The sequence below is a fragment of the Leguminivora glycinivorella genome, chromosome 22 (genome assembly GCF_023078275.1).
Source record: "Leguminivora glycinivorella isolate SPB_JAAS2020 chromosome 22, LegGlyc_1.1, whole genome shotgun sequence".
NCBI lineage: Eukaryota > Metazoa > Arthropoda > Insecta > Lepidoptera > Tortricidae > Leguminivora > Leguminivora glycinivorella.
In genome coordinates this window covers 7,082,363-7,101,201 of record NC_062992.1, presented here as the reverse complement: position 1 = coordinate 7,101,201, position 18,839 = coordinate 7,082,363, and the positions used below count along the sequence as shown (strand labels likewise).

The 18,839-nt window shown below is 34.8% G+C and overlaps 2 protein-coding genes across 3 annotated transcripts in view; one reads left to right on the top strand and one right to left on the bottom strand.

Moving 5' to 3' along the window:
* Positions 1 to 5,249: 5,249 nt before the first annotated feature.
* The window catches only part of LOC125237686 (transcription factor Sox-17-alpha), a 179,407-nt gene continuing 165,817 nt past the window's right edge, over positions 5,250 to 18,839 (bottom strand). The window contains exon 4 of the mRNA XM_048144833.1: positions 5,250 to 7,397. Within this exon, the coding sequence (XP_048000790.1) occupies positions 6,166 to 7,397 (1,232 nt within the window). The 3' untranslated portion in view covers positions 5,250 to 6,165. The remainder of the gene's footprint in view (positions 7,398 to 18,839) is intronic.
* Positions 11,575 to 18,197, top strand: LOC125237687. 2 transcript variants are annotated; one of them, XM_048144836.1, is made up of 5 exons: positions 11,575 to 11,824; positions 11,916 to 12,017; positions 12,155 to 12,235; positions 12,365 to 12,585; positions 17,571 to 18,197. In XM_048144836.1, coding segments are annotated over exons 1-5 (519 nt in total). In that variant the 5' UTR covers positions 11,575 to 11,822; the 3' UTR covers positions 17,684 to 18,197. The 2 variants fall into 2 exon arrangements, with proteins under 2 accessions (XP_048000793.1, XP_048000792.1); XM_048144835.1 differs by lacking the exon at positions 17,571 to 18,197 and having other exon boundaries at positions 12,365 to 13,711.

The window sequence follows — 18,839 nt, the reverse complement described above, 5'->3', positions numbered from 1 at the left end:
ACAACATTATCCGTAAAGCCTGATCGGAATATCAGTATATCTAATTTCTTTATACTAGGAACTAAACTGTCACCGCATATATCAGAATGACCGATAGTCCACTATCATATTTTTATCATGGAAATAATATGATCATAGGCAAGATGCCGTCCTTTTTCTTCACTTTGGAGAAAAAGGGAGGCATACATACCTATGATCATATTTCTATGATAAACATGATAGTCGACTTTCGGCCTTACAGAGCGCCCTCTTCACAATAGCCATATACTTCTGGTCAGGCTTTAATATTCTTTGTAAATATACTTTAGCAATATAACAATAATCAGCTAAGTATCAATATTAATACATTTTATTGACACCAAAATTCCGTTTGCATTTGCCGTCGGAATAAAATGAAGAGTGAAATAATTTGCGGGCGGTAAGCTGTAATTATGGGGCCGGCCCGCCCCCGCATAATGTATGAGGTTAGAATCGTACGTTGGGTTGGGGACGCGGTTTTATTTGTGATTTGATCAATATGGATTGAGAAATTAGGGCAAGTTTTGAAAATAAGGCATTTTGAAATAGTTTTATACACCAAGCTAAGTCTTACAGCATGCCTTTTAGACAAAGGTATAGGTAATTTAAGTTTTTAGAAAATAAATCATTTATTTTCCTTACAACATACTGGCAATTAGCGTACACGTAACTAACTCATATCATAAGATTCAGAAGTCGTAAATGAGTATGGAAAATTGATCAAAAATTAATTAGGACTGTAGATGAATTAATTGACTTATTTCACGAGCAATACAAACCAGCTGTAAGCGCGATTTTATGGCAAATTTTGAATAAAAAACAGAAAATATACAGATACTTATATTGTTAAAAAAAGGAATTCTTTCGTCGTGATGTTAGGACAAATATACGCATTAAAATAGGCAATATTAAAATCATAAAATTGGTGGTACCCCTTTAGGTGATTTCATTTGCACATTTTTAACCCCCGACGCAAAAACGACGGGGTGTTATAAGTTTGCTGTGTCTGTCTGTCTGTGTGTGTGTCTGTCTGTGGCATCGTAGCTCCCAAACGGATGAACCTATTTCAATTTAGTTTTTTTTTGTTTGAAAGCCGAGTTAGTCGGGAGTGTTCTTAGCCATGTTTTATGAAAATCGGTCATGTCGCTGTCGGGGATTTTTTCAAAATTTTAATTTTGTGGTTATACGATGCAAAATTTCAAGCTTTTATTTTTTATTCGGCAAAAAATAACCTAATGGAGAAGCAATTAGTTGTATTCCATTTCCTACTACATATTTACACCTTTCCAGACCTCATCTACATCTAAGTATGTGACCATCGCACATTATTAAAAGCCTTAAACTAAATAAATGAACTGAGACTATAATTATTTCTCAATCGGCCCGCCGCGAGGGGCGTCAATACTCGCCCGTACGTGTGAGGTATGGACTCGCAATTTATTGCATAATTGTATGAATTAAGCTGTTTAGCGGAATAAATTTTGCTTTATTTTATTTGTAATGAGGTAATGTGCGATTTGGTTATTTATATTGATGATAAAATCTCACTTTTTAATGTTCATGAGATGACAATGTTAAACCAGAAGGGATTTCCATTTTTTTTATTAATACCAAGGATTATTTATATAGGATTTACATACTTCATACTAAGAATCGGACCTCGTTTTTTTAGCGCCACCTATTAAATACTATTATAACTACACTGATGATGCCTACAAACTTATTTATTTTTTACAAAATGCGTATTGACGTGATATCACGAGTTAAAAAAAAATGTCACTTGTTCTTATAAAACATAAAAACGCGTAAAAATATTTGGGGAAAATATGATTTTGGCCACTTCCAGGCTGCGAACAGCGCCATCTAGTTTTAAGCCTAAAAGGCCCACACATTTCAGGGGTACGCTTTTTTGTATGGGCTTTGTCAGTCCAGTATTAAATCGTTCTTGCTAATATTTATTTACGTTTAGCTACTCATACTCACCCAAATATTTATTTCTATGAAAGTTCAACTGTCCGCATCAAACATTTGAAATAGCCGCCTTTTTTAGCTGTCAATGTTGTGGTCAGAGTATGTAATATAAGTATACTTAATTCCTTAATACTGACCTATGATATACTTACTCACCATTTTTGTGGTATCATTTTTTTCTGCCTTTTAACTCAGCACCAGAATCAGCTTCAAGATTTGCATGTAAACATCGAACAACGTTCTAAATTAATCTGGTATACGGAAATTCTTTCTTAATAAAGATCTACCTACTAATAATTGTGACAAGTGTACATATTTACTACGTTCATGTATAATCCATTTCATCCAAGATGTAAGTATTAGGTATTAGCATTCGAGTTCTTTTTAATAATATTACTTCAAGAGCTAAAGATCTTTATAAGCATTTTACAAAATAACTACAAAAGTTAACTAAAAGTAATATTTAAAATATTAGGTACATTAATTTTAATAATGTATTTATTTAAAGTTGGTGTTTCTCGAGTACGTCAACATTTAAAATTTAGTGTTCTTTATCTGTTAACCTCAGAAATCAACAGTTCAGTGACCTTTTTGTACCTAACCTACTTGTAAAGACATTATTTTAATATATTTTGCTTTTTTGAACGCAAATACCCAGTTACTAATTTTGACAAATTTGAAAACCGGTCTGGCTCAGTCGGTAGTGACCCTGCCTGCTAAGTCGCGGTCCTGGGTTCGAATACCGGTATGGGCATTTATTTGTGTGATGAGCACAGATATTTGTTCCTGAGTCATGGATGTTTTCTATGTATATAAATATGTATTTATCTATTTAAACATGTATATCGTCGCTTAGCACCCATAGTACAAGCTTTGCTTAGTTTGGGGCCAAGTTGATATCTGTGTAGACTGTGTAAGGTGTCCCCAATATTTATTTTATTTATTTTTATTGAATGTCGGAAATATTCGTTAAATTAATAATATGTAATTTGTATATAATATGCAATTTATATTAAATAGTAAGTTAAGGTGTAAATATTCAACACAATCTTGTATTGTTATATGAATAAATAAATAATAAATAATAATAATAATTGGATTGAGTGAACAGATCTGGTGGACTGGTAGTTATTTATCTTGTGACGTCAGTCAAAAAAAATTGTTATGAATCCAATAATATTTTCTTAAAAAATATAATGTAGATGAGGTTTGTGCCACTTTTTCATAAGATACCCAATTTTATCTATAAAAATAAATAAAATCGAAGATTCAAAAGAGCTCGATTCAAAATTAAAAACTTGTTAAGGTAATGATATGACTTTTTTCGCTTCATTGCACATGCATGAATCAGTAAGATCTATTAGAATAAAATCTATACCATATCTAGGTCAAGTTCAGGGTAAAAAACAAAAGCGGCGTAATAAAAAGAAATATTGTAGAATATAAATTTTATTGCTCCTTATAAATTTTCTTAAAAATAGGAAAAACTTAATTTCGCAGTGCGAGTGTCTTTTTGTTAAAATTACAATATTAACTAACAAGTTCTAACATTTTAGTACAATATGAGATATTTTAGTTCTTACAATTTATACAGATATTCAAACTAGTTAAGCTAGAAATAATTGATATAAAAATACGACTTATGAACTAGTATCTACAAGCCAATGCTACAAAACACACTTTAAAGGAAAAAGAAAGAAGTTTTTTTCTGTGCACATTAGTGCGTTTTCAGGTTTTCACATTATCCGATCCGATATTGGCTGTCGGAAGGATTTCAAAAAAAAAATCAAAGATGGCGGCTTAAATGTATGGGATATAGGTCTGACATCCGATATCGGATCGGATAATGGGAAAACGCACTTAGGGTACATTCCAAAACGGTATAATAAAAAAAAAAGAATTATTTATAACAGAATATACTTTATATCGTCACTACTTTTAAAAAACTTGTATCTTCGTCTGTCAATGAAAAGAAAATTGTAGTATGTATGGAATGCATATAGACTTACTGCGTTTTAACTTTGAGGAACAGCGTGAGATACGAGATTTTTTAAAAGTAGTGACGATATGTATTGTATATGTATATACAAGATGTAACAAAAAAGTAATAGGTACCGTGTTCAGAAGAAAAATGAAAATTGTAAAAATACACTTTTTTTAGGAGGCTCCCACCTAATTTTCGAAACGTTTCTTCTAAAGAAGAAAATTTTTTTTCCGAATGAGAACAGTTTTTGTTACACCTTGTTTTTGTGTATGTGTTTTTTTTCAACGAATCCTAAAACGAAATTTGTAAAAAATGTGTAGTTTGTAGCATTATTGGAAGAACTGATTTGATTATTCTAGTCAAGTATTTTTTACTCATTTTAAAGCACGCAATCTTGGTCAAAATATTTACTGACTTATTAACATATATTAACAAATTAATATAAAATGAATTTGTAGTTTAAAGTATTTAAATACATAATACATATTTATAACGGGTCACCTTAGGATTTTGTGAGACCTATCACTGTAAATAATATATTTAAATATGTTAAAAAAGGAAGAAAATTTTAAGTAGGTACTTACTTTCGTATTTTGCATATTGAGAGATTGAAATTTAAAAAGTTAATTTATGCAATACCTACTATTTTATTTAAACTTAGAAGTAAATATTCGCAGAAATTTAAATACAAACAAGTTATCACCAAATGAAGTCTTAAAATAAGTAAAAAATACTTTCTCAACTTAAATTAGAATTTCAGCAGAACTCTATTAAGAGTTACATTAATTTCTAAACTCATTTTACCTAAAAAATATACAAGTGACAGCTAAAATAAATAATCTTTTACAAAGGACTTGCTGTCTCGTGCAAATACCATTTAAATTTTATTATGGACATTTTTATAGCACCAATATAACACAAACATCACTATAGTGAAATCATTGGAAAAAAGGCATAATTTGAACGTTAAGATACGACAAAAAACGATTTCGCATCTAACCGCCTTATTTATAAACGTTCAGTAAAGTTATCAAGCCGATAAAGTTCGTTTGTCCCTCTCTATCACACCAATACGTCGGAAAGGGACAACCGAACTTTATCGGCTTGATAACTTTAGTGAACGTTTATGAATAAGGGCGTAAATCTTTAAAGTTCACATAATTATGGCCGTCTTCTTTCAAGGGTGAAACATAAGTATAGGGAATAGTTTTACATAATTTTGCTAAGAGAGATATCAAAATGAGCGTCATTTTTGTTTTTAAAAGTGATATTTATGATACAAAATATGTTTTTCTATTCAGAATCACTAGTTTTTCCAATCCTAATAGGTAAAATAGTGTTCCATACGTTTGCTTCCTATTGTGTTACCATTGCCCATACAGATTGTAACTTGTATGGGGTAACAAAACAGGAAAGTAACTAAAATATACGGAAGTTCTGGGATGTTTTTTCTCCTATTGAGATAGAAAGTGCTCGTGTTTCTGAGTAGAACTGACCTAAATTTGAATAAAAATAACAAAATAAAAGAAAAACCTCAAATAATCGCATTCTGAAGTTCAGTTCTACATGATACCTACGATATATAGAAACCAGTTCCTTGTGTTTTCAAAGGAGCTCTGAAATATTGCACACCAACTTGCATCTTATGTCACCTAAAAATGTGTCCCATACTTAATTTCAACTTTAGATTATCTTCTAAGGGCAGTCCTCAAAACTATCAGCTATTATGGGACGCGCCCTGGGCATCAGACTACAATCCTAATGAGTCAACATTTTGTTCCGAATCACTAAGTTGCCGATTCTCTGCAAAGAATTTTGCGGGAGCGTTGCAAGGAATGCAAGAATTTCTTTTCGGTTCTAACAAAACAAAATTATAGTTAGATTCTATTTCAAATATTTGCACAAATAAATTCTAAATCACTGGTCAACATGCTGCGTCCAACATAAAAAAAACCTAATTTAATCATAAATAACCAGTATACTTCACATTGGTCGCCTACAACCGGCAATATAATACAAAATCTACATCCTACTTAACACATACGAAAACTTTATAACGTTTCAGGCATTTACAATTACAAACTAACGCAAGAGTCATAATTCAGAATTTAATTCTTACTAGGAATTTAAACATTGATTCGATCACAAAACTGTGGGAACTCTTTGGGCTACTAATAGGAAGGTGCGGAGGATCAGTTGCTGTAGCAGGTCTGCCGGACACCGGCCAGGATCACGCTAAACTCGTCCTCGGTGCGGGCTTCGGCTAACGCGGCGGCCGGCGCAGGGTACGGGCCCGCGGCCGGCGGCCCCGAGATCACCGACGCGTACGGAGACGGGTACATCCTCTCGGAACAGTACTCCGGCCCAGGCGCCTGCTCCGCACAGTACGGCGGCACTCTGTACTGCTGCTGCTGCTGCTCGTATCTATATTGGTGCTGCTCCATCTGCTCAGGAGCATAGTCCAAGTATTTATCAAACTCCCTCGCATCCACATCAGACTCCGGCGACCCAGTCCTTATCTCAGGCCGCTGGCTCATAAATTGCTCAGACTCCTGATTCGCCGGCGGCTCCTCTGAGAAGTAACTGCTTCCGGTATCGTATTCCGTCTTAGGCTGCTCAGGATAGTGCGATTGCGCGACGTAGGAATCCTCCTGTTTGTACATCTGCTCGTACTCGTAAGGATGGTATTGGATGCTGTATTCGGCATTCATCGGGCCGCTCGGGGCGGAAGATACTCTAGGCGTGGATGTGCCGAGCGCCTGTTGATCTTGAGAGGTGGCAACTGGTGGGAAGAAGGTGCCAGTGACGAGCGGCGGTTGTTCCGCTAGAGTCCTCTGCGTGCACATGACGTACATACCGTTGGCCATGCCCATGGCGGCGACGGGGGCCGGGGAGAAGGAGCCAGGCGTCCTGTATGTCTTGTAAGGGGAGTAGGAGTCCGACATGGAGGAAGCGTTGATGGCTCTTCGCCGCTCCTCGTACTGGAAGTTTTCCTTTTCGTTTTCGACTGGGGACGCGTCAGGGGTCGGGAGCGGGGCTTCAGCCGGGGCGCTCCTCCGACCTTGGGGTTCTGGTGACCTTGCGGGGGACGATTCTGGGGTTTGGACGTGTCCGTTGAACTGGTTGGTCTGGTAGTCGGCGGCGAGCGGGGAGGTCCTGTAGGGCGAGAAGCCGGCGCCAGGGTTGTGGGAAAAGCGCGCGTCGGGGGAATCAGTAGTGGTGGCGTAGGGGGAGCCTAGGGCGGCGGAGGTGGGGGGCGCGCTGGCGGGTGGCGGGGGCTGGTTGGGCCGCGTCTTGTTCTGCTTCCGCCGCCGCGGCCGGTACTTGTAGTTGGGGTGCTCCGTCATGTGGATCACCCGGAGTCTCTCGGCTTCTTCCACGAACGGCCGCCGGTCTTGCGGAGTCAGCGAGCGCCATTTTTTACCTGGAAATAAAGGATTTTGAATTAGTAAGGTAATCAACCAGACATACCTGTAGGATGAGGATCAAAATGAAATCTGTTTCTATTTAAAGATGTATTTTGCTATTAGGTACCAAGTATGAATACTGTTTGTTTCAACCAGAAAAAGATAGATGTGTTGTACATAAACCATAATACGAAGTCTAAAAACATTCTAGAACCTACTGAATGAATAATATCTATTGACCGGATACGTTAACAAATTATACACTACAGCACTAATCACACTACGTACTTAAAATAATACTCAGCATCGGATAAAAATATCTCCTCAAATCGATAACATACCAAACGCATCGTCTCCAAATGTAAATTGTTTGTTTTGTCAGTAGCCAGCAATGTCGCCTTGATAAATAACCTAAAAGATTGCCCATGATTTTCGATAATTTCTCTATACAACTAACACTTCGACCTCCACTCGGCTTTGAACCTAGTAACTTCACATTTAAAGTTGAGATTTCTTTAGTAAACAAAAAAGGTTATTTATGATGCGTTCATTGCTGCGATTCAGAGTTATTTGATAGAACACCATCGTGATTATTTAGCTTCGCTGTGACAGCGGCCATTTTATTTTCTCTCTAATATTCTCAGTAATCTTGATGTGGTGTAATATTCGTAAGAGTGTTATGTTACTCGCTACTTACATTAATATTGTACGAGGCTTACAGGTGTTTAGCGGAAAAATGGGTTTAACGGTGATTTGTCGATAAATTGATGGTGTCAATGGCTATGTCAAAGGTTCAGTTGTAAGTGTTGGAAGATTTTGGTTTATTAATAGAATCGGCATTCGTTATCGACCACTTTGTTAGATAAAATTATGAATTATTTTGCAAAAAGTATCGAATTTGTATTAGATTTGTCAATAAACGCCAATATAATTACACTTTTATTCTTTTTTCGTTTATCATTCAGCTCATATAGTTTTAGATGCAAAAATGGTAAGTCCTATTACTTTACCGTTTATTTTATGTACCTACTGTAAGTACTGTAAAAAGTGCAATGAAGGCCCATTTATTTTAAATACTATACTATATATATGCTACTTAGGTATGTTAAGATGCAGGATATACATATCGTCACTACTTTAAAAGAAAACTTGTATCTTCATCTGTCAATGAAAAGAAAATTGTAGTAAGTATGTATGGAATGCATATTATAGACTTACTGCGTTTTAACTTTCAGGAACAGCGTGAGATACGAGATTTTTTAAAAGTAGTGACGATATGTATTTTGCAAACTACAGTGAGTTTAAGTAACATCAAGGACCCTATTCTTAAGTGCCAAAACACAGTCAACCCCCGACTCCACGCAGTTTTTGCGTACGCGTCTGACAAAAAATCAGGTACGTTGACTGATGTCAATTGTCAGACTGACAAATGACGGGTTGGCTTCCTGTCGCGTACGACGTCATTAATGTTCGGTTATCGGCGAGAGTCTTATCAAATAATTAATGATTTATTGGCTTAGTAATTTAACAGATTAAAGGGATATGGGAACTGGGACTTGTTGTACAAGTTACAACTGAGAATATTTTAAATATTTCATATTAACATGGTTATGTCTACAACTAGGGAACAAATCAAATTATTTTATTGAATATTTTCTGATTTGTTCTTTTTTCAAGTAGTCACACTACTATATATAAATTATAAATTTAAATAGATATCATACACGAAAGAAAAAACGACAAGGCCCACTGGTGGCCGAGCCGGGAATCGAACCCGGGTCTTCAGCTTACGCGGCTAACGTCTTCACCACTAGACGCGGCGGTGGCGGGCGGGTGGTCTAGTGGTGAAGACGTTAGCCGCGTAAGCTGAAGACCCGGGTTCGATTCCCGGCTCGGCCACCAGTGGGCCTTGTCGTTTTTTCTTTCGTGTATGATATCTATTTAAATTTATGGTTATGTCTGTTAGGCATCAGTCTATAGAGACACCAAAAACGGTGTCTGATTTGTAAGCAGTAGACAAACGATAAGATTAATTTTTTTTTTTAAATTTATTGAAAAAAGAAAAACCTTAAAGTCTAAAGTTACAAATTATCGCCAAACTGTAAGTAGTATATATTTGGGAAGTTTAAACCACTTTCATTTCGTTCGAGCGATTCTCGCTCAAACTCATTCCAGTGGTCTAAACTCCCAAATACATCCTAACCCTCAAATATCTGGGCAAGAATTGTATCATCATCGTTAGGAAGTTTAAACCACATCGATATCGTTTTGCTATAATAATCGCGTTTGCTTGATCATGTTAGCCATACCGTTGGGAAGTTTAAAATCACTTCATACCGTTCGAGCGTTTCGCGATCGAAATCGTTCCAGTGCTTACAAACTCATATATCCGGGCTCTCAAACATCGGGCTAAGATTTTTTCTATGTTACATACTATTCAAATTACTTGTCGTCTCTTGAAACAAGTGTTTTGAGAGCACTTTATTTGAATCTTCAGTGAATATCAGTTATAAGAACACGTTATAAAATGTATGTTTCTTGAAAAAAGATGCAAAAGCTTAACGCAACTCACTCTCTGAGGTGGCCAGTCCCAGAGTGCGAGTCTCTTCCAAGCGAATGCTCGGTTGACTATGGCGTTTTCACACAACATGTCTGATCAACTCGTCAGCGTCACAGAACATGAATGGACCTCCAAGGTGCTCAACCCCGGCGTAAGGCCGCATTTTACGTGCATCATTTAAGTACAATCCTCTTCAGGCATGGAAATCCATATATATCGACCGCGTATATACAGAGTTTCCCTAAGTATCTGATTCAACATTGCACACAAGTCGGTTGGCCAATTCCGAAAAGTGTGAACGTTGGAGTCCCCGGTCGTCGAGACTCATCAACGTCGTCTATAAGGCGTTTATTTATACGAAGTAACATCAAAAACTTTGATAGTGCGATGTAGACCTATCGTTTATAATAAACGAAGTAAATACCACCTTTTGATTAACAATTGTGGACTTTGTAATTAAACAGTAAAAGTCTGAAACGGCAGAAAATACACTATAGTCTTATTTTGCTATGTCAAGGGGGAATGTAATCAGATCATATTTATTATCATTGATGTTTTACTGCAAGTGCGGCCTCTATTAGTGAGGGATGGTACTAACTAGCTACTTCGTTAATTAGATGCTTCTAAGGCATCGTGTTATCCAATATATTATTATGCTAGGTTGCGCTAATTTCCATAGATGTCGTTCACTATCGTTTCCATAGTAAGGAGCTTCCCTTCAATGGTTCCAACTAAACAAATCTCATGGGTTCATTTAGTTAAGCACTCAACAAAAGGAGCCTATTTGAGCAAAACAATTATTTCATAATGACTTCGAACTCTGTATGTTTATTGGAACAAGAGTTTTAGACTGTTTGTATTAGGAGGATAAATACTTAATAGATGCACATAAATATATTGTAACGTCATTATATATTTGCTCAATTATTACTTTTAATAGCAATAGTCTAAAGTCTTATTTAAAAATATGGATATTTTTATCTGATATAAACATTTTCATTCATTCATTTAAAGACGAAGAGAAAAAATAATAATAAGCACTTCACAGAAATGTTGGCCATTTTTGAGATTCGAACCCAGGACCATCCATTTTATAGGTACTGTTAAGTACTGCTACTTAGCCGATCATCAAGGTTCGTGTTGCGAAAATGCAACGTCATATCCATATGTTATTCTAATTAGGTATTCTGCATTGATTGCACTAATTGTTAAAAACAACATCTATTCTAACATTTCGTAATTTCGAAACGGATGTAAATTGTTATAGGATACTTGCGTTAGCATAGTATTGGCATAAATATAGGGTTGCCGCCGGCACGTATTTGGTGATTTATGATTATTGGTGATATGATAAAGTAACATTATCATAACCGGGATAAACACCTTAATCTCTTTATTCACTGTTTTGGATGTTTCATCAGCGCAAAACATACGTTTTAAAACCAATGTTTTCTTGTTAGGTGTTTAACTTATTCTAAGTACACTAAAATAATATGTTTGAATATTGGCTTTTAAACCAAATTGAGAATAATTACAAAAATAATTTAGTAGTATAAATTACTTTAGCAACATGTTATCTTGCCTACACCTAAGATACCACTATCACTTAATCACTTAATAAGTGTGCCTCGATTTTGCATTTTAAACACCGTAGTATATTAAGTTAGTCATACAAATGGCTTACATGCATTTATTACGAGTACTAGTAAAATGAGGACTGTGACACCCCTGATTCGTTTAGTAAAATCATCAATAAATTGCTATTAATAAACCATCATTCTAATTGTTTATTCCTTTGCTACTTTGCTCTTTACAGTGCACATTACGTACTCATACGTCTTATAAATAATAAGTTCGAACCACCGTCATTTCTACATATAACATGTAAGTAAGTGTTGTATTTTGTCTTTTTATAAATTATAATACTAGTTGCTCATGTGTAAGGTTTAAAATGATTTTTTTAATTTACTTTTAGGTCGGACTCCGAGTTTGAAACTATTGTACCCCTAAATAACAAGACTGGAGGTGCGAAAGCGAAAAAACCGGTGCAGAAAAGAAAGTCCGATGCTGCTAATAGGTAAAAAGATATGACACCTGCACGTACCTACTTACATATTGTATGCGTTGCATACGTAAATTGTTTTTGATTATTACGTTTTATTTTACCTACTTACATTATGAATTTAAATTTACAAATTGTTAAAATATTTTCAGGTCCGATTCAGAACGAGAGTGGGAAGAAATTGACGCGGGGACCAAGAAGGTGAAGAAGCCTCGCCAGGCGAAATCTCCTAGGTATGTTACACATTTAAAATATGCATCTATTCGATTATTATAATTGTGACACCCACCTATGTTGTAATCTGAAAAATATTTTTTGTTGCCTTGTTTTGCATTACTTATATTTTATTGTATTATTTACAGGACTACTAGTGGAGCGTCTAAGAAAAAGACTGCCAGCAACCCCTTCGACGTCTTCGAGCTATTTCCTGATGACGAGGCATTTGCGAAAAATTGCCCTACACCAGACCAGCTACGCTCGTCTATAACTCAACGCGTGGCTGATGGATTGACTCGGCGTGCTGCTGATCTTGAGGGGGAGTTTTTCTTGGAGCTGCGAGTATACAACACCGCCGATATACGCAGTGAGTTAGCGGAGCATAAGTGGAAAAAGGCCCTTCTGGCAGTTAAAGCGCAAATAAATAACGATACTCCTCAGTGGGAATATCTACAAAAACTCACAAAGCATTTAAGAACTCTTTTTGACGATGCTGAAGTTACATTTTTTCACAACAAAAAAGGTTAAAAATTCAGCATTGTCAAAAATAATTTTTAAGTGTATATTTTGAACTGTATTCGGATACCACACATATACATATAGGTACTTACTTTAGTTAGATAAATACTTATTTTACTGTTTTATACGCGAATTTAGTTAGGTGGAACTAAAATGCCTTTTTGCTCTGCCTGTTCAATCCAAGTTCTGAAAAATAAATGGGTTGGTCATTTGAGAAGTACTAAACACAAAAATAATTCTTTAGTGGCAGTAACTGATGGCGTAATTGAGATTTCGTCTGCCTTTCAGGGTCGTATATCATCTTATAGAGTTTTCGGATCTGAAGAGCTAGAATTTGCTATACCTGAACAGTTTTTAGATAATTTAACGTCGAAACTAGAAAATATTATAAAACAGTGTTTGATAAAGCACGTGTGTTTAAAAATCAATTTCGAGTATTTTGGAAACTTTCTTTTATTTAAGAACAACCGGCAGGAAACAAAGTCGTTTACGACAAAAAACTTCACAGTACATCAAAACTATACATTTTCTGAGTTATACCAAAAAGTTATAAACGACATAAAAAATAACATTGAAAATTTTGAGCAGCGCGATAGTGGATGGACTTTCTTATCTAATTTATATTTAGAGGTTAATGTTAACAAATACCAGCCTCTGAAAGGATCTTCTTACATAGATTTACCTAAGTCTATTAAAAACAAGAAAGCTTGTATTAACATACAGAATAAAGATGAATATTGTTTTCTGTGGAGTATTGTTGCTGCGCTTTATCCCTCAAAAAATCACAAAGAGCGTACGGCCTCATACCCCTACTTTAAAGACGTGTTGAATATTGATGGTCTCAGTTTTCCCATAACTTTCTCTGATATTGGTATGTTTGAGCATAAAAATGTGGGTTTAAGTATTAATGTGTATTCTTTAATGGATAATCGTACAGTGGCAGGACCTATTTATAGATCTCAATATAAAAGGAGTAAGAAAATTAATTTACTTCTAATAGAGAAAGGAAATAAATCGCACTACGTTTTAATAAATAATTTGTCTCGATTGGTTCGTTCCCAAATAACTAAACATCATGGTAAACTTTACTTTTGTGAAGATTGCCTCTTATTTTTTCCTTCCCTAGACAAGTTTGAAAGTCACTCCTGTAGTGGAATCGCCACTGTACTCCCGGAAAGAGGTACATATCTACAATTTAAACATTATGAACGTCACTATAATGTTCCTTTTGTAGTTTATTGTGACTTTGAAACAATTCTTAGGCCATTTCAATCTTGTGAGCCTGAAAAGGAACCTCAGGGAAGTTTCACTGTAAATAAACAAATGCATATACCCGCAGCTTTTGCCTATAACATAGTCTGCTCTTATGATCAACGCTTAAATAGATTTATTCAATACAGAGGACCCGACTGTGTTTCTAAATTTTTAAAATATTTATACAGACATGTTGAAGATATTTATAAAATATTGCGTGAAGAAGTGCCTATGATTTTCACAGAAACAAATGCTTTAGCCCACAAAAATGCTCAGACATGCCACATTTGCCTGACTGCTTTATTTGGCGACAAAGTAAGAGATCACTGCCACTTAACTGGTGTTTATCGTGGGGCCGCTCATCAATACTGTAACTTACGTTATAGTGTTCCCAAATTTATTCCTGTTTTCTTTCATAACTTAGCAGGATATGATGCGCACTTGTTTATAAAGGAGTTATGCGAGGATGTAGGTTCAAAGGTGCAAATAATTGCGAAGAACAAGGAAAACTATATATCCTTCAGTAAGTTTTTAAAGATGCCTGACGATCAGTATGTGCGGATACGATTTGTAGATTCGTTTAAATTCCTAGATACAAGTTTAGAAAAATTAGCGAAGGGACTTGCTAAGGCAGACTTTTCTCACTTACGATTGTTTTTTCCTGATGAAATCAAATTTGACCTATTGACTAGAAAAGGTGTTTATCCTTATGACTATATAACATGTTGGGACACGTTTGCCGAGACTGAATTACCTTCGCAGGATTTATTTTATAACTCGTTAACTTCGGAGAACATAAGTGATGAGGATTATGTGCATGCGCAAACTGTATGGAATACATTTAATATAAAAAATCTTGGTCAATATACGGATCTTTACCTTCAGACCGACGTTTTACTTTTATCAGACATCTTTGAAAATTTTCGGCGAAATTGTATGGTTAGTTATCGACTAGATCCTGCGTTCTATTTAACCTCCCTAGTCTTTCATTCGATGCAATGTTACTAATGACTGGTATTAAATTAGAGCTAATATCAGACCTAGAAATCATTCGCTTTATTCAAAAAGGGATTCGAGGAGGGATTTGTATGTGTTCAACTAGACATTCCATTGCAAATAATCAGTATATGAAAACCTACGATAACAAATCACCTGATTCGTTTCTCATATACATAGATTGTAATAATTTGTACGGGTATGCAATGTCACAACCGCTGCCTGTGTCAGATTTTCGTTTTTTGGATGACTTTGAAATTTCACACCTAGATATTACATCGGTTTCAGACGACGCGGAATTTGGGTATATACTTGAGGTTGACTTGCTATATCCGCAATATTTACATCATGATCACAACGACTATCCTTTTTGCGCAGAAAAGTTTGTTCCTCCGGGAGGAAAAAATACAAAATTAATTCCAAATTTGTTCGATAAATATGAGTACGTAATTCATTACGAGCATCTAAAAACATGCCTCAAAAACGGTTTGGTTATTAAGAAAATACATCGTGTACTCACTTTTAAACAAAATTCTTTTTTAAAGAAATACATAGACTTAAATACAGAGTTGCGGAAAAATGCGAAAACCCAATTTCAACAGGACCTATTTAAACTAATGAACAATTCGATATTCGGAAAAACTCTTGAGGATTGTGAACGACGCGTTGACGTAAAACTGGTCAACCAGTGGTATGACGAACGAAACAGCACTAAAAAGGTTACTTGTGGCGGTACTTTAATAGCAAGACCCAATTTTCATAGCGCCACAGTGCTCACTGACAACTTGGTAGCCATTCAAATGAAGCCAGAAAGAGTTGTATTGGATAAACCCATTTACATAGGATTCTCGGTATTAGAACTATCCAAAAACCATATGTACAAATTTCACTACTCGGTAATAAAACCCCACTATAGTGATCGCGTTCGCCTCTGTTATTCTGATACTGACAGTTTCATTTATGAAATTAAAACTAGAGACTTTTACCAAGACTTAAGGACACATTTCTTAGATTTCTTTGATACGAGTAATTACAGTCCTTTAAATGATTTCCAGATTCCTTTGCGTAATAAAAAGATTCCGGGACTATTCAAAGATGAGCTAGAAGGATCACTTATAACAGAGTTTGTAGGATTGCGGTCTAAGCTGTATTGTATAACTAGTACACACCCGAAAAAGGGCTTTGTAAAAAAAGCAAAAGGTACTAAGGCTGGTGCCATCAAAGATTTGACACTGGAAAATTACAAAGACGTACTTTTAAACGATAAAATCATTCGAAAAAAGAATATTTTGTTTAAAACTATCAAACATGACATCTTCACTCAAACGGTCAACAAAGTTGCTTTATGTAATAAAGATGATAAACGAATTATTTTATCAGACAAAGTTTCAACTATGGCATGGGGTAATAGTTCTTTTTTGTAGATCCGAAACAAATAATGGAAAAGTTGTGACTAAAAGTAAGTGCTGAATATTATATGTTGTAGCGAATTTCAATGTACTATTTCAATTGTATTTACCGTGAAAGTGTTTCAAACTGTTATTAAACTTAGTTAACACAGTTAATCATGAAAAAAATTACACTTTATTTTAGCAGGATGAGGGATATCCACTTATACTCTGCTAACTCACTGCATTGGAAAATAAATATATATATATATAATAACGCACGTCTGTATTTTATGCTTTTATTTTGTATACTTATCTAATAAACGTATAAAAAATATGTGTTCAGTTTATTTCTTCTTATACACTCCCATACTTTCCATTTTTACAGGGTGTAACCAAAATACTGATCAACCGTTTAAGAATGTATTCAATATAGTACCTATTGTACAAATAATTATGTTATTTTTAAGTAGCTTTAACAATGTTTCCCAATGAAAATAATGTAAAAAGATGAATACATTCTTAAAAGGATGACAATTATTTTTGTTATAAGTTTCCTACTCAAAAGCCTGAGTGCTGTAGATTCATTTTTCTTTAAGGAAGTACAGAGCTATACCTATCTTATAGTAAATAATAGTTGCAAGTGCGCTCTGTGAGTAACTTTCACTCAGTGTTATAAATTATAATTAAATACATCAATTTCTTACTAATGATAATGAGTAAGTATACAAAGGTGTTAATTTTGCTCATCACATGTGACTCTCTTCTTTTGAGCTGTTTGATAAATCAATTAACGCCGACAAGTAACAAGAAGCTTATCTACCTAACCTGTATATATTGCATAGCTGAATAGAGTCTAATTTCTTGGCGCGTGCATGCCTACGCTGGCAAAAGCAGGTCAACAACATTATTGGAAAACTGCAATACTGACATTCTCTATATTGTTATAATGTTCGCATGTTCGCATTTATGAATTTGATACAATAAGAAGTGGTCGTTCAAGTAATAAGTTCAAGTAAGTAATTATTTTATTTTTATTATATACTTTTAGTAAATATTATGTGATAATTTAAATACATTATTATTATTTATTTATTTAAACTTTATTTTACAAAAGAAAAACTTAAAATTACAAGAGGTAGATTTAATGCTTAATAGTAAGGCTTTATTAAAGGTAATACTTATTGTGTTACAGTTTCAACATGTGCGAACATTGTGACCCCGAGGATCCTTTTACCCATGCTCAAGAGTGGAACACCCAGACATTTGAAGACGCATATCCAGAACTTGCCAACAAGCATGACGTGACCATTACAGCACCATCAATAGAAACACCCAACAAAAAGAAAATAAAAACTAAACAGCGTGCTCCAAAACGTAAATTAAAATCATCCACTACTTTTGTGAAATGTAGAAAATCCGTTGCTGAGGGACCCCGTCTGATACAAATAAAAATCATCGGCTTACGTAACGGGCAGGAAAGCCAGGCAGAGAGTGATGATGAAGAAAATATGATCTTTAGTGCTCAATATATAGCCAGCGAACCAGTGGACAATGTTGTGGATTCGGCATACAGTTTAATAAATCAAATCTCTAAATCAATGTTACAAGAAAATTTCTGAGTTTATTGTTAAGGTTAAAAATGTATGTGTGCGTAAAATAAAAAAATAAAAAATGGGTCTTTCATTACAGACTTTTATTTATTATCATTAAAACATAATACAGTGCTTATTTCTAAAATAGTAAACATCGTTATAAATCTTGTGCAGACACAATAGTATCAAAATACCACTTTTTAATACATATAACATTTTTTAAAGCACATTTTTTTACATGATGCAGGCAGTTATATGCACTAGACTTATTACAATATTTTTCATGCAAATGTAGAAAATTAGGACAATCTTGTTCACCTAAATCTATTACAGCACAATTAGCACACAAATCTTTAACCCACTTAATTTTTTCCGCTCCTTTTACATAAATGTTCTTGTTATTTAAATGGTTCACAATCATTCTTTTAAATTCTCTGTGATCGACAAATCCTTCCCTCCATAAAATCCCGTGGTTTTTTTCTAACCATATTACTCTTTTTCTTTCTTGCTGAGATAAATGAGAAAACGTGTAGGGTGGTTTTATTAAAAAGACTTGCGTGTATTCTTTAGTACTAAGTGCGAATTCCTTTATTATAAAATCGTTATTTAATGATTTAAATCCTTGAACATCCACGAATAAGCTTTTAGTGCTCATGATATTTTCCTTGTTATATTGCTAAGAGGTCTATACTCTATAATGCTATCATTCAAAATAAGACAATACGCAGATGTTTGATCGGGTATATCCTCACTGCACTCTATTTCAACTCTGATGTCAACAACACCCGATTTTAAAGTGTCACTTTGTCTTGAACAATCCACGAAAAACAATGGTGCTATTTCTTTGAAATCGTAAGGATTTAACAAGG